At 42.1% G+C, this 27,294-nt stretch overlaps 1 protein-coding gene and 1 long non-coding RNA gene across 2 annotated transcripts; one reads left to right on the forward strand and one right to left on the reverse strand.

Moving 5' to 3' along the window:
* Window positions 1–2,952: 2,952 nt before the first annotated feature.
* Window positions 2,953–3,985, forward strand: LOC141578860 (cAMP-regulated phosphoprotein 19). The gene has a single exon (XM_074372410.1). It carries the CDS (start codon window positions 3,060–3,062, stop codon window positions 3,396–3,398), a length of 339 nt encoding a protein of 112 aa, XP_074228511.1. The 5' UTR covers window positions 2,953–3,059; the 3' UTR covers window positions 3,399–3,985.
* Window positions 3,986–4,954: 969 nt separating this feature from the next.
* LOC123619581 (uncharacterized) lies at window positions 4,955–18,348 on the reverse strand. Its single transcript, XR_006728236.2, has 2 exons — window positions 18,058–18,348; window positions 4,955–5,329 (listed from the first exon to the last, which is right to left on the reverse strand). It is a non-coding gene; the product is annotated as an uncharacterized LOC123619581 (long non-coding RNA).
* Window positions 18,349–27,294: the final 8,946 nt, after the last annotated feature.

The following is a 27,294-nucleotide window of genomic DNA, read 5'->3' on the forward strand; positions in this document are numbered from 1 at the left end:
TCTGTCAGGTCTTTACTCCAATAACCTTCTCAGTGGGGTCTTATCTAGACCACATTACTTAAAATTACAACCCTCCTGTATACATTCCCTAACTGTCTCGGCTTTTTCTTTTTTTTTTTAACTTTTTTTTTGAAGTGCAGTCAATTTTATTTTTTCATATACCACATATTGCTAATAAACATTTTTTACATTTTGTTGCTGTTGTTTATTCTCTATATTCTCCAACTAGAATGTAAACTCCACATGGAAGGGAACCTTTGCTTTTTCACTGATGTATTCTCAGTGCCTAACACTATTCCAGGTGCATTGTAGGTGCTCAGAATGTCCTTATGAGTCATGAAAACCATCACTTTCCTCTGTTTTCTGCACAGCACTTGTCACTAGCTCTAGATGCCATATTGAGGGGTTTGTCCTTAAACTCATGAGATTGGGGACCACAGAACAACACTCAACAGATAAGCATCCAATGTAATATTTAGTCAGTAAACAGACACTGGCCACTGATCCTTTAAAAGAGTGAATGGGAAGTGAGGAGTTGGAAACACAGGAAGTTGACAACTTTCTCAAGAATTTTTGCTGTGAATGAGAGTGAAGAAATGGGATGGGGGCCGGGAGAGCACATAAGATTGAGGAGGGTTAAAAATGGGGATACAGGAATAAGCAGGTTGACTCAAACATAGCACAGGAGAAAGGAGGGGATAAAGGAGCAGAGTTCTCCAAGAGGTGAGAGCAATGGGAGGCAGAGCATAGAAGGAGAGGCTGGCTAGTGATGGGCAGAGATCTCTCTTTCTACAGAACAGAAGGGAAGAAAGAACCACCCCCGGCAGAGTTAGAACCTCATTAGTGGGAAGATGAGGAAGTTCCCATCTTCTGGTTTCTACTTCCTCAGTGAAGTGTGGGAGGTGAGGTTATCTGCTAGAACTAAGGGGTGAGCAGGATATTGGAGGTTTGAGAAGAGAGGACAGACAAGGTGTGGGGCAAGTCAGAGACCCTACAAGGGAAATGCAAAAGGACCACCAGGCAGTAGTGGAGGGCCCACTTGGAGTCTAATCAAAATTTAAATAAAACCAGTCAGCCCAGGCAGTGACTTCTCTTGAGCAACATCCAGTTACTTGGTTTCAGGGGCAGAAGACAGAGTTGAGTTGGATCAGGGTGACTGTCGCAAAGCAGTGGTTCTCAGTATGTGGTCCCCAGACTAGTAGCACCAGAATCACTGAAAACTGGGAAGAAATGTCAAGTCTCAGGCCTCACTGCAGACCTCCTGAATCAGAAAGTCTGCGGGTAGGGCCCAGCAGTCTGTGTTTTAACAAGCCCTGCGGGGGGCCTGATGCTGTGCCCAGTCAAGTTTGAGCAGCGCTGCAATAAAGGGAAAGAGCAGGAGCTGGGAATAACTGTATCGGCAGACTAGAGAGTCTAAACTGGAAAACAGAGGAAGTAAAGGCACGAGGGACTGACCGATAGTGATAAATTGGCGGGTAGGGGGGTCAATGTCTTAGAATATTATGTAAAGAACTATAGCATGGCGTATTCACTTTCATGGCTGCTGTAACAAAGCACCACAAACTAAGTGGCTGGAAACAACACTCACTGACTATCTCATAGTTCTGTAGGTCAGAAGTACAAGGTACAATGTGGCTCAACTGGGTCCTCTGTTCAGGGTTTCATAAAGGCTGAAATCAGTGTGTTGGGTGGACTGAATTCCTTTCGGGAGAGTCTAGGGATAAATCCCCTGAGATGATTCAGGTTGTTAACCAAAGTTCCTGGAGGTAGAAGGTATGGATGGCGAAGTAGAAAAACCTGAGCTCACCTCCTCCCACAGGCACACAACTATCTACAAGAACAACCTGAAGACTAGCAGAAAAGAGCCTGCATAGTTAAAGACAAAAGAAGGAACTACAATGACATGGGTAGGAGGGATGGAAACATAGTATAGTCAAGACACATTCCCCCAGGGAGGTGACCCACAAACGAGGGGACCATCACAACCGCAGGAGTTCTCCCTAAGGAGTGAGGGGTCTGAGCCATGCATCATCCCAGAGGTGCTGCACCAGGAAGATAAGCCCCTAGAATATCTGGCCTTGAAGGCCATTAGGGCTTGCGTTCAGAGAGCCAGAGGGCTGTAGGAAAGAGACTCCACTTTTAAAGAGCATGTGCAAAATCTCACACGCTTTAATTCCCAGGGCAGAGGCTGTAATTTTAAAGGATCCTGGGTCAGACACACTTGCCGATCTTGGAGGGCCTCCTGGAAAGGCAGGAGGCAATTCAGATCCCCTAGGGACATAGATGCTAGAAGCAACCTATTTTGGGAACTTGTTCTACCACCAGGACACTGATGCAAGTGACATTTTGGAGTACTCCCTCTAGCTTATTAGCTATGGGGGCTTACTCACCCACCAGCTGGTCAGCACCAGTCCTGGGACCTCCAGACCTCACAGCCTGCCCCACCAGGACCTGGTCTTCCAATCAGCAGGCCAGCACCATCCTCAGGCTTCCCAGGCTATCCAACCATCCGCACAAGGACCCATTCCCTCCCACCAGTGGGCTGACACAGCCCACACAGGGGGCACCCCTGGAGCATATAGCTCTGGTGACCACAGAGGCGTATGCTGCTGGGCCCCATAAGCCATCTCCTACATAAGGCTACTTCTCCAAGATCAGGAAAGTAACCATCCTACCGAATACATAGAAATAAACACAGAGAATTAGGCCAAATGAGGAGACAGGAATATGTTCCAAATGAAGGAACATGACAAATTCTCAGAAAAAGATCTAAGTGATGTGGAGATAAGCAATCTGGGTAGAAAAAGAATTCAAGGTAATGATCATAAAGATGCTCAGGAGAAGGGATGACATGATGAGAAATTTAACAAAGAGTTAGAAAATATAAAAAAGAAACAAACAGAACTGAAGAATACAATAACTGAAGTAAAAAATACACTAGAAGGGCGAGGGCGGAGGCGGCCCCGGCAGGCGCTAGGGGAGCGGGGCGGGCGGCCGGGCGGCCTCGGCCCCCCGGTAATCGCATCTCTTCCCGGCGTCTCATCTGCAGAGGGAGCAGTATGTCCGCGGAAGTCCCCGAAGGAGCCTCCGCGGAGGAGCAGAAGGAAATGGAAGATAAAGTGACTAGTCCAGAGAAAGCTGAAGAAGCAAAATTAAAAGCAAGATATCCTCATCTGGGGCAAAAGCCTGGAGGTTCAGATTTTTTAAGGAAACGGTTGCAGAAAGGGCAAAAATATTTTGATTCTGGGGATTACAACATGGCTAAAGCAAAAATGAAGAACAAGCAGCTTCCTACTGCAGCCCCGGATAAGACAGAGGTCACTGGTGACCACATTCCCACTCCACAGGACCTTCCTCAGCGGAAACCATCTCTTGTTACTAGCAAGCTGGCTGGCTGATTAAAAGAGCTGAACTGCATGAATCTTCTAATTCCTGTTATTTCTCCTTACTATGTTACTTCTCTGCTTTTTATTTCCTTTCATTCACTAAGTCATTTGAGACTGACGGCTTTGCAGGTAGCGGTAGTGTGTGCTGCTATTGTAAAGTAATACACATGTGTAGGGTTTTTTATTAGTTTAACAGTGCACTGATGAAAAGAACATGTTAGAGCAACATAAAGTAATCAATCTACTTGAAAGTAATTGTATATATTACCTAACTCCTAGTGTAGGGCTGGTTCCAACAAGTAACAAGCAAGTTTTACAATTTGAATGTTTTGGCTTTCTTTAATTCATCTTAATTACAGCTTTGTATGTTACTCTTATTTAATATAACCTCTATTGTATTGATTTCTTCTGTATTTTTCCTTTGGATTTTGTAAAACAGAAGTTTAAGACCACAAGTTAGAAGAAAGGTCACATATTTCAAACACATAGATGGGGCTCCGAAAGATTTGTATCCTGTGCTTGAACTTGAATGGCCTTAAATCTGTTTCAGCTTTAACAATAGAATTTTACTTGGGCAATATTTGCCCATTCTGGTGTAACTATGTGACTCTCGTGCTTAACAGCTGCCGTTGAAGCTAACATTCTTATTCAGCTCTGTAGTGTTAGGATACCTTTTGTTGTTGAAGATGTGAATGAAGTGTGCATGTGCATTGACTGTTGAATTCACTTTTGTGCCATTTTTGTAAATGTAATAGTTTTGCACAACCTCTCACAAATGTCTCTATTAATTTCACATATTAAAAAGTAGATGATGTGCCAACCAGAAGCACAAGAGTTCCTACACAAAACTCTGTATCTCATTAGAGCTTTTGTATAGAAAGTAGTTTACAGTCATGGGGTCATAGAATACCAAACTGAAATCTCTGCTCAGTCTGCCGCAGACGTAAGCTTTTCCATGCGTCACTAATAATCCATGACATCCAGTGGCCTTGTGTAAATACGACATGTTGCTTAGGCATATCTTTTGTCCTATGCAGAACACTTCATTTTGACTTCTATGAAAATTATAATTCATGTAATTTATATAAACTTTTTTAATATAGAAACTTTTTACTTCCACAGTCAATTTTGGGGACACTGGAATAAAATACTTTGCCTCCTGTGGCCCCTTCCTCCTTTTTTTCCTGGCTTCTTTGACTCACATTGTGTTGGGCTGTGCTGTTCGGTCTATTCAGAAGCATACATGTCTGTTATCTTTACTCTTGAAGCCTGCTCTGCTGAATGCTGTATTTTCTACAACAGTAATGATATTTTCCTTAATAATTTCCCAGTTGTTAATTAACTACTCTTAATCCTGAATTATTACTAATATTTGACAATTGTTTAAATAAAAGGAACTTTATAATGAAACAAATACTTGAGAAGACTGGCCCAGGAACCTATGTCAGGATGAGCTGGATTTTAAGTAATTATAATGAGCTAAGTGAATTAGGCTTGTGACAATTAGAGTAATTTACATGATAGGTGGAACATATGATAAATATTTAGGTGTTTTGCTTCTACAGATGTCAGTTTAATAAAATGTAATTTTAATTTTATTTGTAAAGAACTTGTGGTAACTCTAGTTAGTAAGAACTTTAACTAACAGACTTTACTGGGACAAATTTACTGTTCTTTTAGGAGTAGTGCATCATACATACTGCAGCATGATGATAAGAATCCACAGCCTGAGATGATAGTATTTTTTCTTCATCTTTAACTTGGGCAGGGCCCCCCCCCTATTTTGGATCCAGGCATCTTTTCTGGATCTTTGCTCCATTTGTACACCTGCTTTCCTGTGACCCCAAATCGCCGTAGATGATGCCTTGCGCGTACATAGCGCCTGCACTCCCAGGCTGCCTGGTGCTCTGTGGAGCTTGCTGATTATCTTCCTGCTCCATCAGCTTAAAAGACAGAAAACAACAAAATCAGTAATATGCTAATTTGTTACAAGGATTGGTTATAAATAGATTTGTAATGGGAGTAGGGATATTCCAAAGTATGTTTAATCATTGTAGGACTGATTTTAAGAATTACAAAATACCCCAAAGTAGAATTTCTGTAATGTTTAGTGGGTTTTTTTGTTTTTTTGTTTGTTTTTTTAATGACTTTGCAAGCTATCACCATTAAATTCACATACACACCGAAGAAGATTAATCTGAAAGATGAGACCATGTTATTCTTGATTATGGTAGGATTCCTGCTGTGTTTCATGACAAGTGCTGTAATCTCTGCCCTTGTTTTAGTTTGTAAAATACAATGCTAATATTTAACCTACCTCAAAATTTGTTGAGGATCTGTGAAATACTGAGTAAGTGCCCAAAATAAAGTACTGTCACTGTCTTTTTATTAAAAAAAAAAATACACTAGAAGGAATCAATAGTAGATGAGATGATACAGAGAAATGAATCAGCCAACTGGAAGAGTAGTAGAAATCACCCAAGCTGAACAGAAAAAAGAATTTTTAAAACTGAGGATAGTTTAAGAGATCTCTGAGACAATATCTAGTGGACTAGCATTTGCATTTAGGGGTCCTGGAAGGAGAAGAGAGAAAGAAAGGCGCAGAGAACTTATTTGAAGAAACAATAGCTGAAAATTTTCCTACCCTAGGGAAGAAAACAGACATCCAAGTCCAGGAGGCACAAACAGTCCCACACAAGATGAACCCAAAGAGGTCCACACCAAGACACATTATAACCAAAATGGCAAAAATTAAAGATCAAGGGAGAATCTTAAAAGCAGCAAGAGAAAAGCGACTAGTTACATACAAAAGCACTCCCATAAGCCTGTAATAACCTATTATGAAAAAGAATATTTTCATCACCAAATCACTATGTTGTGCCCCAGAAACTTACAGAACATTGTAAATCAACTATACTTCAATTTTCTAAAATTTAATTTAATTCAATTTTTAAAAAGAAATCCCAGGCTGACTTTTCAGAAGAAACTGCAGGCCAGAAGGTTGCTGCCTGACATATTCAAAGTGGTGAGAAGCAGAAACTACAACCAAGAATACTCTACCCGGCAGGGCCATCATTCAGATTTGAATGCGGGATAAAGAGTTTTACAGGCAAGTAAAAGCTAAGAGTTAAGTACCACTAAACTGGCTTTACAAGAAATGTAAAAGGGATTTTGCTAAGTGGAAAAGAAAAGACCACAACCGGAATTATGAAAATTATGAAAGGAAAAATCCCATTGGTAAAGGCAAACACACAACAAAGGCAGTAGATCAACCACTTATAAAGCAAGTAGGAAGGTTAAAAGACAAAAGTAGTAAAACCACCTATATCCACAATAAGTAATGAAAGGATACACAAAACAAAAAGATGTAAAATATGATGTCAAAAACATTAAACAATGGGAGGGGGCTGGGGCTGGTGCCGGGCTGTTAGAATGTGTTCAAACTTAGATTATCCATTCAAAATAATCATAGATTGTTATCTATAAACCTCATGGAAACCACAAACCAAAAACCTTTAATAGATACACACACACACACACACACACAAGAGAAAGGAATTGAAATATAACACTAAAGATAGTCATCTAATCACAAGGGAAGAGAGTGAGAGAAGAAAGGAATAAAAAGAAACCACAAAAAGAATCAGAAAACAATTAACAAAATGACAATAGGGACATACTTGTCAATAATTACTTTAAATGTAAATGGGCTATAAGCTCCAATCAAAAGACACAGAGTGGATGAATGGATAAAAACACAAGATCCATATATATACTGCCTACAAGAGACTCACTTTGGCTATAAAGACAGACACAAACTGAAAGTGAGGTGAGTGAGGTTTCAAACTATACTACAAAGCTATAGTCTTCAAAACAGTGTGGTACTGGCACAAAAAACAGACACAGAGATCAATGGAACAGAATAGAGAGCCAGAGATGAACCTACACTGATGTGGGCAATTAACCTATGACAAAGGAGGCAAAAAGTATACAGTGGGGGAAAACAGCCTTTTTTAATAAGTGGTGCTGAGAAAACTGGACAGCTACATGCAAAAGTATCAAACTGGACTACTCTCTCACACCATGCACAAAAACAGATTCAAAATGAATTAAAGATTAAAATGTAAGAACTGAAACTTTTATAAAACTCTGAGAGGAAAGCATAGCCAATACATTCTTTCATATAAATGATAGCAGTATTTTTTCAATATATCTCTCCAGGCAAGGGAAACAAAAGCAAAAATAAACAAATGAGACTATATCAAACTAAAAAGCTTGTGCACAGTGAAGAAAACTATCAACAAAATGAAAAGACAAGCCTCCTGAATGGGAGAAGATATTTGCAAATGATATATCCTATAAGGGGTTAATATCCAAAATATACAAAGAACTCCCACAACTCAATATTTTTAAAAAACCCAATTAAAAAATGGGCAGAGTGGGGTGAGAGTAGAGCTCAACTGGTAGAGTGCATGCTTAGCATGTACAGGGTCCTGGGTTCAATTCCCAGTAATTCCTCTAAAAACAGATAAATAAGTAAACCTAATTACCTCCCCCTCAAAAAAAAAAAAAAAAAAAAGATTAAAAAAAGTGGGCAAAGGACCTGAGCAGACATTTTCCCAAAGAAGACATACAGATGGCCAAAAAACACATGTAAAGATGCTCAACATGACTGATCATGGAAATACAAGTCAAAACCACAATGGGGATGGGGTATGGGTATAGCTCAGTGGGTGAGCATGTGCGTAGCATGCACGAAGTCCTAGGTTCAATCCCCTGTACCTCCATAAAGCGCGTACACACACACACACACACACACACAATTAGATGTCACTTCATACCTGTCAGAATGGCCATTGTCAAAAAGACAACAAACAAGAAGTGTTGCTGAGGATATTGAGAAAAAAGAAACTTTGTACACTGGTGGTGGGAATAACAACTGGGGCAGCCCTCTGGAAAATAGTATGAAATTTCCTCAAAAAATTAAAAATAGAACTACCATACAATGTAGAAATTCCATTTCTGGGTATTTTTTCAAAGAAGACAAAAACACTAATTTGAAAAGATATATGCAACCCTATGTTCACTGCAGCATTATTTACAATAGGCAATATAATGGAACAACTTGAGTGCCCATTGATAGATAAGTGGATTAATAAGATGTGATAGATAGATAGATAGATAGATAGATAGATAGATAGATAGATAGATAGATAGATGATAGTCAACTTGGAGGTAGAATTCACATGAGATACGTTTGCCATAGGGAAACACAACATGCTTATTGAAATTGAAATATGAAGACTGGACGATTAATTTGATAATATGCTGGGTTTGCCAATATTTTTATGGGGTAGACATTTCTCTTAAATCGAACGAGTCAAATCTCCAGCTCCAAGGTTTTAACAAATTATACTTCAAGCCCATGAGAAAAAAAAAGAATTTTATTTTTAAATTATATTGTTAACCCCTGAACAATGTGGGGTTTAGAGGCGCCAACCCCCACCCACATAGTCAAAAATCGCATATAATTTTAATTCCCCCAAAACTTAACTACTCATAGCCTACTGTTGAAAGAGCCTTACCTATAACATAAATGGCTGATTAACACATATTTTGTATGTTATATGAATTATATGTTGTATTCTTACAATAAAGTAAGCTAGAGAAAAGAACGTGTTATTTGAAAGATCATAAGGAAGAGAAAACACATTTACAGTACTGTACTGTATTTATCCATATCATAAATTTACATTCCCTGTTAACAGATGAATCATCTGTCAGTACTTTCATCAGTATTGTCTTATATGATACAAAACACTGTAGATGTTGTATTACTAGCACCAGACATGAAAAATGAAAAGATCATGTGAAAATCACATTTATTTACAAGTATGACAATTCATGCACTGATAACAAAGAAACAGCAGTATGACTGCTTTACAGTAGCCAGTGTAATTGATACAATTGCTTCACAATAGCCCAGCCTATACACTAATGAATGAATCATTATAAAATTTTTATGGTATATAGTATTACAGTCATTCATAACATAGTATTGGAAGCATTGCTACATTTAAAAAAAAAAAACACTTATCCAGAATGATAGGCTGATACCCAGTTTCTCCAATTATGAGAGAGAGATATACTGTATAGCAATGCAATTCTTGGAAAGCAAAATTATAAAACAGTAAGAAAACTAACACATTATTAACTTTATGTTAAATATCACTCGCTTGATGCTGGTGGAAGGAGAGGCTATCCTCTTCAATACCAGTCTTGCACACGATGTTCTACACGATGACTACGCAGGGGATGATGATGATGACACAAAAACATCTCATACGGTTCTTGCAGTGCAGTTGCTCAATCTTCATACAAAGACGCTCGCACACATACACAACAGATAAGTTTATTAATTGTACAGCATGATGATTAGTTACTATTCATTAAGTGGAAGTGGACCATCATAAAGGCTTTCATTCTCGTCATCTTTACTCTGAGTAGGCTGAGGAGGAGGAGGAAGAAGAGAGGTTGGTCTTGCTGTCTCAGGGGTGGCAGAGGAGGAAGAGGTAGAGGAGGTGGAAGGGAGGCAGGAGAGGCAGGCACACTCCGTGTTACTTTAGGACAATACAACGTAATTCTGTCTGATGTTTTTGCTTTTTCATGTCTCTAAAAATGTTTCTATATGGTACTAATCCTTCTTTCAGCATCCGCTTTAGTTTCAGTGCCCATGTCATACATAGAAGGGTCTATGGCATAAAAGAAGCCAAAAGCAGTCTAATTCATCGGAACACTTCTGCCAGATTCCCTAGTGTCAGTTTGTTTCGGCACTGCTGCTTCTTCCTCACCATCTGACACTGGTTCAGAAGCATGCATCTCCATCAAATCATCTTCTGTTCATTCCTCTCATGTGGTGTCTTGAATTCCTTGAATTTCTCCCAGATTCATATCTTGAAACCCTTCCCTCTCCCTCCTTTTTTGTCATATCCACAATCTCTTTCATGATTTCCTGGTTTGGCTCTGTCATAAATCCTGTGAAGTCATGTACAACATCTGGACACAGTTTTCTCCAGCCAGAACTTATTTGTCTGGGACTTGATGGCCACAGCATTTTTTTAGAACAATGATGGCCTCTTCAATGGTATAACCTTTCCAGACTTTCATGATGTTCTCTCTGTTGGGGTTCTCTTCCATAGCACTGACAATTCTTTCCAGAGTACCATGTGTAAAGAGACTTAAGGGTCCATATGACCCCTTGATCTAGAGGCTGAATGAGAGACATTGTGTTTGGGGGCAAGGAGGCCACTTGGATGCCTTCGGTGTTGAAGTCATGGGGTTCTGGGTGGCCAGGGGCAGTGTCCAATATCAAAAGAACTTTAAGGCAATCCCTTACTGGCAAGATACTTCTTCACTTCAGAGACAAAGCAACAAAGGAACCAATCCAGAAAAAGGGTTCTCGTTCAGACCTTCTTGTTGTACAACCAAAAGACTGACAGCTGGTGTTTATGTTTTCCCTTCAAGGCTCAGGGGTTAGCAGCGCTATAGATAAGGATGGTCCTGGTCATAAACCCCACTGCATTTGTGCAAAACAGGAGAGTTAGCCTAGCCCTTCCTGCCTTAAATTCTGGTGCTCACTTCCTTCCTTACTAATAAATGTCCTTTGTGGCTTTTTTTTTCCAGAATAGGGCACTTTTGTCTGCACTAAAACCTATTCAGGTGGCTATGCTTTCTCCTCAATGATTTTCTTTATAGCATCTGGGAACTTGTCTCCTGCCTCTAGTTGACAGAAGCTACTTCTCCTGTTGTTAAATTTTTTAAGCCAAACTTCTTTCTAAAATTATCCAACCATTCTTTACTGGCATAAATTCTTTAGCCGTGGATCCTTCATATTCCTTTTGCTTTAAGTTGTCATGTAATGCCACATTTTCTTGAATCTTATCTGAGTTTATAGGTATGCCTTTTTTAAAAATTGAGATATAGTCAGTTTACAATGTTGTGTCAATTTCTGGTGTATAGCACAATGCTTCAGTCATACATGGATATACATATATTCAGTTTCATATTCTTTTTCACTGTAAGCTACTACAAGATATTGAATATATTTCCCTGTGCTATATAGTATAAACTTGTTTATCTCTTTTATATATACCAGTCACTATCTGCAAATCTCAAACTCCCAGTTTATCCCTTCCTGCCCCTCTCCCTCTGGCAACCACAAGTCTGTATTCTATGTCTATGAGTCTCTTTCTGTTTTATATATATGTTCATTTGTCTTCTTTTTTTTTTTTAAGATTCCACACATGAGTAATATCATATGGTATTTTTCTTTCTCTTTCTGGCTTACTTCACTAAGAATGACATTCTCCAGGGATACCCATGTTGCTGCAAATGGCATTATTTTATCGTTTTTTATGGCTGAGTAGTATTCCATTGTAAAAATATACCATAACTTCTTTATATAGTCATCTGTTGATGGACATTTAGGTTGTTTCCATGTCTTGGCTATTGTAAATAGTGCTGCTATGAACACTGGGGTGCAGGTGTCTTTCTGAATTAAGGTTCCCTTGGGATATATGCTCAGAAGTGGGACTGCTGGGTCATATGGTAAGTCTATTTTCAGTCTTTTGAGGAATCTCCATACTGTTTTCCACAATGGCTGCACCAAACTGCATTCCCACCAACAATGCCGGAGGGTTCCCTTTTCTCCACACCCTCTCCAGCATTTATCATTTGTGGACTTTTGAATGATGGCCAGGTATGCCTTTCTTACAGCAATTCTGGACCCATTTAAAAGCTGCAGTTTCAGTACAAGATAAAAAGGAATTTCACAAAAAGTGCAAGGTTTTCGCTTCTGCTGGAGTAGCTGCAGCGATGGGCTTCACAAATTTCCTTTTCTTTTTTTTTTTTTAAACAACTGTCCTTATGCTGAGTTCATTTGTCTTTAAATCATGGGCAACCACAGCTGCAGATCTCAATCTACAGTACACATCAAGCAATTCAGCTTTTTCTTGTAATGTCATGATTTTTCTCTGCTTCTTGGGAGCATTTCCGGCATCACTAATGGCACTTCGTATGGGTCCTATGAGGTTACTCAAGGTTTATAGCGTTGCACTAAATGTGATGAAAAATATGTGAGAACCATAAGAGATGACATTTTACTGAGATATGTTATTTACTGGAGCGACGAACTGCTCATGGGGAGATGATTAGCTTCACACGGCATTTTAAGCAAGTATAACACCTGAGCTCACTGCAGTCACAACAGGATGTGGCTACAAAATTATTACAGTAGTATAGTATTACTACAGTTAATTTTATGCAGTTATGATTTAATACTGCATCTTTACATTTATTCACATTTCTTTGCACTGTGAATGGTGTCATGTATGGCCTGCATTTCTGCACCTAAATTCTGAGAAGTTTTAACTTTTTATAACAGATTTGTGTAAATTTTATGGTGGTATATGATAAAACAGACTAGAGTCTACATATATTTTATGCATTCATGACAAACCTAACTTTTAAAAAATATTTCAATATTTCTAGGCTGTGTGGTTTGAGAATTTTTTCAAATTGTTGCAAATCTCCAAAAATTTTTCCAATGTATTTATTGAAAAAATCTGCAATTTTCAGTTCAAACCCATGTTGTTCAAAGGTCAGCTGTATTTGCAAGGCATATTAAAATTAATATTTTTATGTTCCCAATTCTTTCTGAGTTTATTGGGTTAAATAGGGTGCCTCTGTTTGAAAAAATAAAAGATATAAGTAATATTAATTTGTTATGTTTTAGAAAAGCTTTGCTTGGTATGCTTCCCAGAAATTGAAAAGTGAACAATTCTAACTGGGTAACAACGCTTTTGAAAGTTAGGTAATTTCCAACTCTTCTGCTTTCAACAAAACTGAAAATTAAGTTGTCAGGTGACAGATTAAAAAAAATTTTTATAATAGATTGTTATGTGATTTTTGGCATTTAATTCTGAAGGGGCTCAAATAATAGGGATAGTCTGCAATATCAAAACTCCTTCCATTCTCATGTTCTTATTTATGTGAGCAAGGTAATATTTAACCATCAATACATGGACTAAGAAAAACATAGGCCCACCCATCTCATTAAGAAAGACATTTTTCCTCTCCTCTTGCCCAGATCACATTCCCATTAGGTCCCTCTATTGCCCGGCCCCACTTTCCTCAAGTGGGATGGAGTCCCGGGCAAAAGGCGTTCCCTATACCAGACTGGGCTAGCCAGGAGTGGGAAATAGCTGTAAAGAGGGCCGGACCTGGGAGGGAGCCCCAAGGGCCAGAGGTCTGAGCTCCCAGCCTTTCCCAGAATAGAGCTGCAACCCTACCAGTGGGAGGTGATTATCCCTGCCCTGGAAGGCAAGAATATCATCATACAGCTGCCCACGGGCGCCAGGAAGACCGGGGCGGCTGCTTATGTGGCCAAGAGGCATCTAGAGAAAAAAAATTAAGAAAAAAAGATGTTTCTTGTAGTAACCTATAATGAAAACGAATATGAAAACAAATATATGTATGTATATGTATCACCGAGGCATTATGCTGTACACCAGAAATTGACACAACACTGTAAACTGACGATATTTGAATAAAAAAAAAGAATGCAAAAAAAAAGAAAAAAGACATTTTTACTAAAAAAACTTTTTCACTAAAAAAGCTTTTTCATGTTTAATAATTATTTATAATTTATAACACATTTATATTGCTCTGCTCAATTTTAGGTACTACTAATAATTATAATGCTAATTCAGTTCAGAAGAAATTTAACATCTATAATCTGAAGATCGCAGGAAATATTTTTAAAATTTCAATTCATATATATTTTTTGTTGCAGAAAAGAATAATAAGGTAATCAATAAAATACTTTCAAGGCTAAAAATATGTTATATCAGGATAAAATTCCATGGGGAGAAGCCCAATGGATTTTACAAGTTCAAGGAGAAGAAGATGAAAGATAAAATTCCAACTTTAAAGAAGATCTTAGGGAGGATATAGCTCAATGGTAGAGCACATGCTTTATATGCACGAAGTCCTAGGTTCAATTCCCAGCACTTCCATTAAAAAAAATAATACTACTAATAATAAAGATCTTAGAATGAAATAATGCCAGAAGAAATAATGCCATTTGCAGCAACATGGATGGACCTGGAGATTATTATCATACTAAGTGAAGTCAGTCAGACAGAGAAAGACAAATACCATATAACATCACATATGTGGCATCTAAAAAAATGACACAAATTAACTTATTTACAAACAGAAACAGACTCACAGACATAGAAAAGAAACTTATGGTTACCATGGGGGAAAGGAGATGGAGAGATAAATTGGGAGAGAGAAATTCTCACGGAGAAAGTGAGCTGAGCAAAATCTTAGGAACGTGAGGGAATGAGACAAGGAGGGCAGCTGAGAGAAGTGCATTCTAAGTACAGGGAACTGAGGCAGGAGTGTGTCTGGCATGTTTGAGGACCAACACGGAGACCTGTGTTGCTGGAGCAAAGTGAACCATGAAGAGAACAGTAGGAGACAGAGCTGCACTCCTCTGGGTCAGATCACACGGGGCCTTGCGGGTTATTGTAAAGACTTTTGCTGGAGGGTTTTGAGCAGAGGAGGGACTTGCTCCGACATGTTTTAAAAGAATCCCTCTGGCTCCTGTGTTCAGAAGAGACTTCTGGACCTGAGGGTGGGTGTAGAAGCAGAGGAAATTACAGGAGGCTAATGCAGTAACCCAGGCAAGAAATAAGTAAGAGTGGCTCTGACCAGGAGGGGAGCAGTGCAGGTGGTGAGAAGTGTTTGGATTAGATTCTGGATATATTCTGAAGGCAGAGCCAACAGGAATTCCTGACAGATTGGATGTGCAAGAGGAGAGAAAAAGTAAAGTATGACTCCCAGGCTTTAGTCTGAGCAATGGAAGAATGGTACCCTCATCAGCTGAGACAGGGGAGGCTGGGTGGAGCAGTTTAGGGGGTAAGATCAGATGTTTGGGTGTGGACACGTTGACTCTGGGTTGTCTTTAATTTTTACTTTTTTGTTTTTCTCTTTTTGCAATATTTTTTATTGTGTATAGTTGATTTACAATGTTATATTAGTTTCTGGTGTAGGTTGTCTTTTAGACTTTTAAGTGGAGATGTCAAGTAGACAGCTGGATAAATGACTGGGGAGAGAGGTCTGGGCTGGAGCTGATGCCTTCTCATGCTCCAGATATCATGAGCTCACAAACAGCTCCAAAATCATCTCTGACTTCCTCCCTAAGCTGCAAGCTCTGATATTTAACTGCGTACTTGACTTGATCATTTAGCTTTCCAACAGACAATTCAAATTTAATATGTCCAAAACTAAGTTCCTAATTCCTGTCTCCCTCTACAAAACACAAACAAATGAACAAACAAAACTCCAAAAAATGGCCATTCCATTCTTCCTAAAATATTAGGTCATCACTGACTCTTCCTTTCAAACTTCACATTCAAACCATCATCAGATCCTGCTGGATGCATCCTCAGGCTCTCTGTACCACCTTTACCACTGTACTCTGTTCCAAAGCACCATATCATCTCTTATCTGGATTATTGTAACAGTCTCTGAACTCTGACAGTGTTCTGCACAACAACCAAATTGAGTCTTTTAAAAGGTAAATAAGAGCATCTCATTCCTCTGGCCAAAACCCTCTAACAGCTCCGTATCACAGGACAGGGTACAATCCAGTTCTCTAATCACATCCCCTTTCATCCTTCCCACTCACTCCACTGCCATCACACTGGCGTCCTCCAACATGCCAAGCACACTGCTCTGCCGTGGGGCCTTTACACGTTTGTTTCTTCTGCCTAGGAAATCCTTTCCCTAGATCTGCAAAAGGACTGCCCCTTCACCTACTTCATACCTCTGTTCAAATGTTACCAACAAAGTGTGCCCTGACTACTCTACAAAAAAGAGTACACCCCATCTCCCTCACCTGGCTTCATTTCTCTCTGTTGCACTTAGCATTATCTGACAATATAATATATAATACTTAATATATATGTTTATTGTCTGTCTCCCCTAACTAGAATGTGAGCTCCATAGTGACACAGACTTTGTTTTGTTCACTTCTCTATCCTCAGTGCTTGGCTGGCATGTAGTAGACATTCAGTAAATATTTGCTGGAAAAAGGAAGGAAGGAAAGAAGGATGAAAGGAAGGAAGGAAGGCTTCTCTGGAGCATTAAGGGTTCATCATAATACCAGAAACTGGCTGGAGAAAAAAGACTCCAGCATGAACCCTCTGACCACAAGTTCATGGCATAACAATACACCCATACATATCAATAACCTGAAACCCACTCAAATGTACAACAAAGGGAGAGGATGACATGTATCTTGTGGGGTGGAGAAGTATACAGCCATCAAAAACACTAATTATGAAGACAGTAAAATGTTTATGATATGTTAAGGAAAAGTAGATTGTGAAACAGAACAGCTTGTATAATTACCATACTGCTATAATCACAGCAATGCAAAGTGTGTGCACCTAGGAGAGCTGATATTTAAAGCAAAGTTAAATTATTGTGTTAGCCTGTTAGTGGGATTAGGGGTGGTTTTGTAATCTTTTTTTTTTTCTTCACGATAAAAAAAAAAAAAAAAATCTTGTATTCTTTTTTCCTTAAAAGGAACACGTTTTAACTCCCTGGGCACACTGCTGAGGAAAATCCCAGCCCAGTGAAGTCAGCACCCAAGTTCCCCTGAGACTCCTCATGCGCGGCAGAGAGGTCCTGGGCCAGGCCTGTGCCCAGGGCTGCCCCAGAAGCTGAAAACCAGTTGTAAGTGAGGCATAGACCGTTTGCATGACTAACCTGGGGAAAAAACCTACCAGAGAGTTATTTCTATTTAAGTGCAGAGAAATGCAGAAGTAAATCTACTTGACCCTAATTTGGCTTTAAAACGAAACCAACTGTGCCCCTGGAGGTTTTGGGGTGGGGGGTTCTGTAAAGAGAGAGAGTTTAAGTCCAGCCTCTTATGACCTTCATTCGAGAACCAAACCCTTCCACGTGCGTCCAGATTCTTGAGCATCGCGTCACGTGAGGTGGCGCAGGGTGGGAGGGAGGGGGCGGTGTTCGGTGTTAGTGCCAAGGGTTCTGAATCTAGAAACCCATGAATGTTAACTTTGGACCAGCTTTTCTTAAACAAAGGTTATGAACATTGGTAATTCTAAAAGCTACGTAACTTCTTACCAGAAAAAAGGCACATCAGCACCCAAATTGGAAACAATTTCAGTGTTGTCATGGACCCTAAATCTTAGACAATTCTGCTTGGCCCTGTACTCCCAGATTAAGAACCCCCAGATTAAAAACAGTATTTTACATACAGCGTATACAACGTAAACGCTGTTTTTCATCTATTGATAGGTTTGTTATGAATAAATATGAATTAACTTAAAACAAACACTGAATTCAGAGACTTAGTATATTCTTCAAACAGTAAACGCCCGTGCAGGAGCACGTTAAAAGGCGTCCTATCCTGCAGCAAGCTGTCTCCCCAGTGTCTCTTCCAAGAGACTGGGTCCTGCTGCCTGTCGCCGCCCCAGGGCCCAGGCGTTGGAGGGAGCGGAGCTCCAGACTGGGGAGCCGGCTCTGGCTTTTTCGGGTTTTTTTCACGGAAATGATGCAGCCGCTGTTGACTCACCTATGTTTAAGTTTTATTCTCCAATTATCACTGGGTTTTCCGGACGTGGACTGTCAGCCCATGTCTAAAGAGTAACCAGCGCGGGACCGAGCGCGTGGCGCAGCCCCCGACGTCGCTCCGGGTGAGCGGCCCTGGGTGGAGCCCTGAGGGGCCCGGGTGCAAGCGGCCCTCAACGACGCCGCGAGCGGCGGAATGTCCTGCCCGCGAGCGCCCCCGCCTGGGCACGCCGAGCGGTCTGGCTTGGAGTGCGGAGCGCACCGCCTTCCTGCCCCAGGGGCGTGCCGTGCGCCGTGGCGGCGGCGGCGGCGGCGGCGGCCTCCCCGTGGGGCTTCCGCTCCCGACAAGCCTCGGACTGGGCTGCTCTAGGCCCGAGGCCGTGCGGTCAACAGTGAGCTCCTTGTTAGGAGTAGCTACAGTCAGTGATGTGCTCTGAAGGACTGGGGGGGGTGGGGGGGGACCGGCCGGGGAAGTGGGGGTAAATACGCTGACCTAGCGAGCAGCTTCTGAGTGATCTGGAAAGTCAGCGCTCAGAACTTATTCCTAGGGCAGCGCCAGGGTGCTGCGGAATTCCTTGCAGACGGCCAGAACCACGGGGCATGAGCCCTGGGGTCAGAGAATTGGAAAGAAAGACACTAAAGAGAGCCCAAAGAGGACAGTCCCCACTCGACGGCTGGGTACAAGCCCAGCCCTACCAGGCACTAGAGACGTGGAGCCGGGGAAGCCCGAGGCCCCAGGAGGCCTGTACAGAAGGGGGCCGGTAAAAAAAAAAAAAAAAAAAAAAAAAAAAGCCCCAAACCCTCTTGCAGGGACAGAGACACATCCACCCGAAATCGGAGGGCAGATACCAGGGAGCAGTGCCCCTATGGCCCTGCCCTAGGCTTCCCCGGTCCTGCGGGACAATTGCAGCCTGCAGGGGGCGAAATGTTCCTTTCTACTGCTGGGCTGCGGCTGAGACCCGAGCCAAAATTAGAAGCTGAGATCAACTGAAAGGAATGAGACTGAACAAGCAAACGTGTGTGTCTAAAAACAACCAATAAACCAATAACTAAATAGACAAAGAAGAGAAGTATAAAATTCACGAGGAGAAATAAAATTAAAACACAAGGGCACGGGGAAATGTTTACTGTTCCTGCTCATCAAACATTTTAAGCTTAAAACAATCTTGAAAAATATTGAATCACTGTATCGTACACACAAAACCAATATAGTATTGTAAATCAACTATAATTTTTTTTAAAACCCTGACATAGCACCTTATATCTACTAAAGTTGCAAAATCGTTTTAATTGCAACGCACAGTGTTTGCAAAGCAGTAAAATGATAGTCACCATAGCTTCATACAACTTTTTCTTTTCTTTTTTTCAAATGCATACAACTGTTCTGAATGGCAATATTATGATCTGCTCTCCTTCCACAAATCGCTATTGAGGAGTTCATTGTAATGGAGAAAAGCAGACAGCAAAGACAAATATACATGGTAGAAGGAAGTGATAGTGCTAAGAGGAAAAGTAGAACAGCAAGTGATGAGATGTGCTATTTAAATTTAGTTGGGGTAGGCCTCTCATGTTCAGACAACATCTGTTCAGACAACATCTGAACAGAGAGACATGAACAAATCTTGTTTGTATCTGTGAGAGACAGCTCCACGTTAGAGGGAACAGAAAGTACAATGACCCTGAGGCGAGAGGATGTGACCAGAGGAACGCCATCTGATTCCTCTTCAGCCATACTTGCCATGATACTTTGAATATTTTAAAAATTGATTTATTTTATATGCATATTCAGTGATAAATTCATTAACCTGAAGTGATATAGTTAAATATCTGGGGGTTTTTTTTAGGGAGGAAAGTATATAGGTTTATTTATTTATTTATTTATTTATTTGATGGAAGTACTGGGGCTTGAACCCAGAACCTTGTGCTCGCAAAGCATGTACTCTGCCACTGAGCTATACCCTCCCCCTAAAATGTCTGTAATTTTATCTTCACTAAACTAACAAAACCTTAACCTCAGTGGAAGGTGACATTGCAAAAAGATTACTTCATCCCATTCTCCTCCCAGAGCTGGAGTTAGCCAGACATAAAATACCACTTCTTCATTTTCAGTATACTCAATCCGTTTCAAAATAAAGTATCTAAAGATATGAATTAATGTACTGCTGCAGTTTAGGGAAGGGGTCTTTAAAGGAAAAGTAAAAAAATGACTTGAGTGAGTTTATCCAGTGTTGTGGTTTTTACATACCATCCCTATCCTAATGATTCTCAAACAAATCCTTAACCTGAACTTCTGCCCTGAACTCCAGACTCAAACATTTGGCTGTCTACCTGAGCTCTCCAAATGAATGTCAAATATAAACGTCCAAACCGAGCCCCTGTTCTCCATCCTTCCTCCCCCAAACACACACACACACACAAAACACACAAAGTAGTTTCTCTAACCGTTTCATCTCAGTTAATAACAAGTCAATTTAAGATTTGCAGATACTAACTACTATATATAAAATAGATACACAACAAGTTTATCCTGTGCACAGGAAACTATATTCAATATCTAATGAAAAAGAATGTGAAAACGAATATATGTATGTGTACGTATGACTGAAACATTACGCTGTACACCAGAAATTGAAACAACATTGTAAACTGACTATAGTTCGATTTAAAAAAAAAAAAAAAAGAATGCTTAGAGCAAAACAAACCAAAAAAAGGTCAGTTCTTTCTTTTGCTCAGGCTCCATACTTGGAGTCATCCTTGAGTCTTCTCTTTCCTTTAAAAACTGAGGCAGATCATGTCAGTTCTCTACTTAAAAACTACTCCTTCTTGTAATGAGCTGTAATGGAAAAGAATCTGAAATATATATGTACACACACACATATATATGTATCTAGATGTGTAACTGAATTGTCTTGCTATACACAGGAAACTAATATTGTAAATAGACTACACTTCAATAAAAAATAAGAACTAAAAAAAATTTTTTTAGACCCTACCCTTGTCTCTCATCTACCATCAGCTGTAAAAGCTGAAGTGTTCATTGTCCCTACAGGTCCCACCACCTCTCTGACCCTTCCTCCTACTCCTCTCCCCTTCCATCACTCCTCTCCGTCACACTGGCCTCCTTGCTGTTCCTCCAGCACACCAAGCACATGCTCACCTGAAGGACCTGTTTCCTCGGCCAGGAAGGCTTCCCGCCCCTCCCATACTCACTCGTGGTACACGCCTCACTTCCTTCAGGTCTTCACTCAAAAGCCAAAACAACTTTCTCAGTGAGGCAAACACACAAAAGAACTCTCTCATTTTTTGAATTTTCTACTTTAGCACTACCTAGAGATACATATTTCTTTCACTTGTGTATTTTGTTTCTTATCTGTACTTCCTTAGAATATAAGCCTCTAAGGGCAGAGGTAGTTGTCTGTTTTGTTCACTGGCACATCCTCACTGCCCAGAACAGTGCCTGCCATATGGTGGATAAATATTCGCTGAAAAAATGGAGGGCTGGGGGAGGAAAGCAGACAATACAATGCGATAAAGATCAGGGACAGGAGGAAACATTCTCATTCACAGAAAACTAGCCTAGGGAGATTATTAAGAATACAGGTATGATAGTGAAAAATGTTCTACAAAATATAAACAGGTGTCTGGGTCACCAAGACAGAGACTGGGGGCCAAATAATTCTCCGACAACAAAGACTTGCTCCCTCCCTGGTTCGTAGTCTACATCGGGCTCCATCCTCAGAACCATGGTCCCCGGAAGGGCCAGAATCTGCAACAGGCCCTGCCCCACAGACACACCTGGACCCAGGAAGGTGGCATGGAGGAGCTGATGGGGCAAAGGGATGCCTAAGATAAGGTTTCTCTCAGTTGGGCTGCTCTCAGGTCGGGTAAGGTAACAGAAAACCCAACTCAAACTGGTTAAATGATGAAAGGCTTTTATGGTCTCAGACACAATGAGGATTTGACCAGTGGTTTGATCCAGGAAGTCCCAGGCTTCAGTCTGTTTAGGCCAAGGTCTGCCGTGTTCCCCACAAAAGCAACCAGAAAAAAAAGCCAGAGGAGAGCAGAGCCGGCTCAGGCCCTTCCCTGAGCCAGACTCTGGGCCAGGAGGGTGGGCTTTCTCTGACTGGTTGAGGACATACCACTGGGCCTGGAAGTGAAGCCAAATCTATCTAAAGAGCATGGCTTCCCCACAGAGAAGAGAGAGTGGCATGGATTGGAGGGCCAGCCACAGGATCCATGGCAAAGGCATATCCACTGAGGGCTGTGGTGCAGGAGACCATTGTCCTCTTCCATTCTGATGCAGGTCTAATTACCCATCCCTTCACCAGGGCCAGGGCCTGCAGAGGCTCCCAAACAACGTCATCAAATTTCTGTTGCAAAGCCCTAAATTGCATGTTGGGTCGTCTAGGGCCTTGGTCTGCACATCAGGCCACTTCAGTCATGGTCTCTGCTCGTCCTGGTCAATCAGTCCCCCTGTGCCTCCCTCCCTCCCTGTCATCCCAGGCTAACTCCCAAAGTGCAAGGCAGCCCAGTTACCTGGCCCCTCCTGTATTCTTGGTTGGTGCTGCCCGCTGTCCCTGTCACTACACTCAGCCTCCTGACCCTGTATCACCTGCAACATTTGTTCACCTATAGAAAGGAGTTCCCTCCCCTTTCTGCCTTACCTGAAATCTGACTGAGAACATGGCTTCCCTGGCTGATCTCTTAAGAGGTGCCAACTCATTCCATTGCCCACCCATGGGACAGGGAAGTGGGTGGTCAGCATCTTTCTGCCTCCCACTGCCTCTTTTGGACCATCAGTCTGTTTTGAGTCTCCGTTCTTTGGCACTGCCCCCTGCCCACCTCCCAACGTTCACTGAGGACTTGGGTCCCTGACTCACAGGCTTCCCAGGGGAAAACCGTCAGCATCTGGGATGACTCAGTATCTCTGGGGATAACACTTTCTACATCTTTAAGGCTCTGACTCCCTGGTCTCCAATGGCCTTTTGCCTTCTTGCCACTTGGGCCACTCATCCCCTTGGCCACACTCAGAGCCTTGTCATCACCTAGAAGTGCTACACGGTTGGACAAAATCTCATTCCCCAAACACAGCCATGCTTGTCCTTCTCTTTTCCTTCCCTCAACACTCCTTTGTCCCCTTATCCTTCCATCTTCTTGTCAACACATACTGCTAAGCAGTGGCGGGGAAAATTCCATTCCCCTGTGGATGGGTCCTAGGTCTCCAGTTTCAGACCCCTGCCATCTGGATTCCCTTCTGCACCTCTGAAGCTGCTCTGTCCAATGTCACTAGAGATTTCTGTGTTGCTAAAGTAGAGGGATTCTTGGTCCTTATCTGATTAGACTCCTCTCTACCTTAACCACTTCCTCATTCTTGAAATTCTCTTCCCCTGGGGCTACTGAGACACCAGTCACCCCTCATTTCTTCTGTCTCCTGGGATGCTCTTTCTCCAACTTTCTCACTAATTCCTTTCCCCCATCAATCCCATAAACATTGTCATTCCCTGGGCTTACATCTCCTTTCATTTTACAAATTCTTCCCAGATGATCTCTCTCAGGTCCAAGGTTTCAAGGACGATTCAAATGCAAAACTTGGACGTGGATATATAGCTGATCACCCACTGGATACTGTCACCAGTGTGCCCCTCAGGGACCTTAAAATTGACATGTCTAAAATTGAACTTGCTATTCAGTAACCTGAACTCCCCTTTCTCTTCGCTAAAACATTACACTCTGTGTGAAATGACAGAGTCTAAATTAAGACCAGCAGATGCTGCCTCTCCCCTGGATAGAAAAGGAAACTTGAATAGTACTCATTATCACCCATTTAAGACACATTATAATGTCTCAAACAATCCTTTTATTCAGCAAGTAGGTGAATATAAAAACATTTATAATCCTATTTTCCTCTTAAAATCCTGAGTTGCTCAACTGTGAATTCTTTTCCCACAGATGATTTCAGGGGGAAATACCAGTTGCTTTGGTCAGTTGCCCATCTTGGGTTGGCAGTTGACACGTTGCAGATCTTGGAGCAGGGTCTAGGTGAGCGGGGACAGTGCATTTGTCTGCATGGTTAGAAATGAGTTTTGCTTTATTGCAGATATTAAGCTTTCTCTGAGACGAGGCCAGGTCACATGTAAAGCTAAAAATAGATGTCCCCACAGGAAACTGCTGGCAAGTGCCTGGGTTTCTGGATCTCCTATTGTCTCCTGAACTGTGGGCTCTCAGAGGCAGGTCCAGGTCTTACATGAGTGGACTGAGAGCTTCCTAGAAAGGCAGATACAAGGTCTGGCAATAGAGCTTTCGAAACTGGCTGGGAGCAAAACAGCCCCTATGGACACAGCTACTCTTGGGTACCACTGTGATCAAGAGATGCAGAGTCATCTGAGATCTGAGGATGAAGAAAGCTTTGGATAAGATTAATGTAACCTACTCAGTCGGTCATCTGCATAAGAGAGAACTCTTGGTGTGTGATGCAAGAAACCAAAACGAACCAACTACTTTAAGAAAGAAAAACAGGAGATGGGGCTTATTGGAAGGAGAATTGATTATTTCAATCAGCAATGAAACTAGGGGAATGGGAGGGAAACCCTGAGTTTGGGCCTCGGTCAGATATAACTAACTAGAACCAAGGATTCAACGTCCGGATCTCTCTGCATGTTAGCTTCCACTTTCCCCACTACAGACCAGGTCCTCAGTGTAGCTGAGTGCCAGTAGCTCCCTGGCCTTGTTCACATCCTGCCTGCCCCCTGCAAGAGGGATTAGCTCATTCTCTCTCTGCTCTGAGAAGGGACCCTGGCCTGTCTTGGGTTGGGGACTGACCGCCATACTGAAACCAAGCAGACCCATGTAGGGGCCTTCCCAGTGACAGACCCCTCTGTGTCCCCACTTATTGCTGACTGGGAAAAGAGGCTATGGACATATGACCTCCTGGGCCCTCCGTGTGGAACAAAGAACAGGTCCCAGCACTTAATGTTTGGGGAAGTGAAGAATGCAAAAACAAAGATAGGACAGTCAGGCAGGAGAGTAGCCACCACTCAAACAATGAATCAGTCACGAGGACCCCCCAGTTCTCTCTCAAAGGTAGAGATAAGTCTGACACACATTCCTAAGCTGTTTTGCAGATACTAAAACCCCCACCAGGTGGAGGACGCTGTCTGTTTGCTGACCACCAGCACATGGCCCCCAGACTGGTTGGACCCAGAGAGTTGATGATGTTGACTCCCTAAGTACTACCCCATTACCTCATCACCCACCAATCAGAAAGATGTCCACCAGTTGGTCACTCATCATGCAACCCTCTCCCTCACTCTGTTTTGAAAAGCCTTCCCTAAAAGCCATCCAGGAGTTTAGTTCTTTGAGCATGAACTGCCCCTTCTCCTTGCTTAGCACCTGCAGTAAAGTCCAGACTTTCCTTCACCATACCCCAGTGTCAGGAGATTGGCTTTGCTACATGGAGTTTGGTCCAGTGACGATACCATCAATGGCTGGGCTGTGAAGAGATCCAAGAACTCTCCTGAGTCAAGTGTCTCCACAGGACCAATCAGCTATGCCAAGGAGACAGAGTCCCAAAGTACAGACCCACCCACTGGGTACCCACCCCTTGTAACAAGGACACATCCCAGAGCAGAAGGGAGTGTTAGAATATCACAATTACAACGACAGTACTATAACTGGAATATAGGCAGCCACCCCCAGCAAGGATTACTGTGTCATTGCTAAGTATTTTTCAATCCTCACCGGAAACACAGTCAGAGAGGCTCAACACATCACCCATGCTAAGCTCGAGGGTTATAGCACATGGGGACATGGCTGAACCCTCTCTCCTTGCTGTGCCGCCCGCCTCGGGCCCATCAGCTGCCCTCCCTCTGCTGCACTTCCAAGGTCTCAGCCACTCTCATCTCTCCCAAGATGCCTGTGTAAGCTGCCATCCATATTTCCCTCCCTCGCACCATCTTACTTCTCAGTTTCTCTCTTTTTATTATGCCTAAAGGGAGAGCTTTGAAGTCAACTCCCTGAGGAGGGAGAATGCAAACAGATGTAAATCTGCATGTGCTCCAGTTTCACAGAAGGAGCCTGGTGGTTAAGCAAGAGTTTCCTTCCAAGACCAAGTGCAGGGGAAGGGTGAGGGGAAGGAGCAGTTGGGTCGCAGACTCCCCACGTGGGTCTGGGTCTCTCCCTGGGCAAAGCCAGGGGTCTCTGGCCCCTAGATGTGTGAGCCAGTGTGTATGAGCTCATGGAGCCAGTGTGATACAGTAACCACACACAGCCAACAACCAGCGATGCAGCAAATGGGGACAGTGCAAGCTCCTTGTCACTCCTCCTGATCTGAGGCAGGATCCAAGCCTTCTGCCTCTGGCTGGCAGTTGAAGTTGGTTTTCTACACTGGCCCTTGTTGCACGCTAAGATTTTAGATCTTATTCACCCTCTCGCCACTTTGGTTAGGATCTCTCCCTCTAATTTCAGCTTTTACATAGAAACCCAAAACCCAGCCTGCTTGGCAAGCACTCCAGCCAAGATCGTAACAGCAACATCGTGGGGGCTCAACAGCAGATATGCATCCAACTTTAGATGGGGAGGCAGCTGGGCCCTTCCTGGTACTCTCTGGACATCAAAAAGTGGGAAAGGAAGAGAAGCAGCTGCCCCTGCCAACAGGGAACAGATGCTTAGCTCCAAAGTACAGCCTTGTACCTCCACCACGTGCCCCAGTCTTTGCCAACATATCAATTGGAGCATCTACAAGTTTCCAGGAAAAACTCCATTTGGCCCAACCCAGATCATGTAGGTGCCCCTGTATTCAAGGGAATGGTTTCATTACCAAAAACCTTGGGGCACGCAGGTGTGACCACTTTATAAGTCACTGAACGCCAGCTGTCTCGCCCAATTTGTACTGACTGCAGGTGTTAATAACTTCAAGTATTTTTAAAGTGTATTTTTTTCTGATTACAAAATAAAGGCTCATTGTTTAAAATATAGAAGATTCAGAAAGGAAAAAGGAGTGGGAAATATCCCATAATCTCACTACTCAAATGACAGCCATTGTTAGCCCTCCATTCTTTTGTTTAACGCTTTAAAAAAAAAGTCCTTTATATACAATTTTGCCTCCTGATTTTTTCACATTAACATTTTAACGCATACATTTCCCTAAGTCATAAAAAAATCCTTGAAGGGGTAGGGTATAGCTTAGTTGTAGAGTGCATGCTTAGCATGCCCAAGGTCCTGGGTTCAATCCCCAGTCCCTCCA

The sequence above is a fragment of the Camelus bactrianus genome, chromosome 10 (genome assembly GCF_048773025.1).
Source record: "Camelus bactrianus isolate YW-2024 breed Bactrian camel chromosome 10, ASM4877302v1, whole genome shotgun sequence".
In the NCBI taxonomy this organism is placed as follows: Eukaryota; Metazoa; Chordata; class Mammalia; order Artiodactyla; family Camelidae; genus Camelus; species Camelus bactrianus.

What these genes read in the sequence shown, in the direction of transcription:
- LOC141578860 (XM_074372410.1), top strand. Translation starts at nt 3,060, where the DNA reads ATGTCCGCGGAAGTCCCCGAAGGAGCCTCCGCGGAGGAGCAGAAGGAA.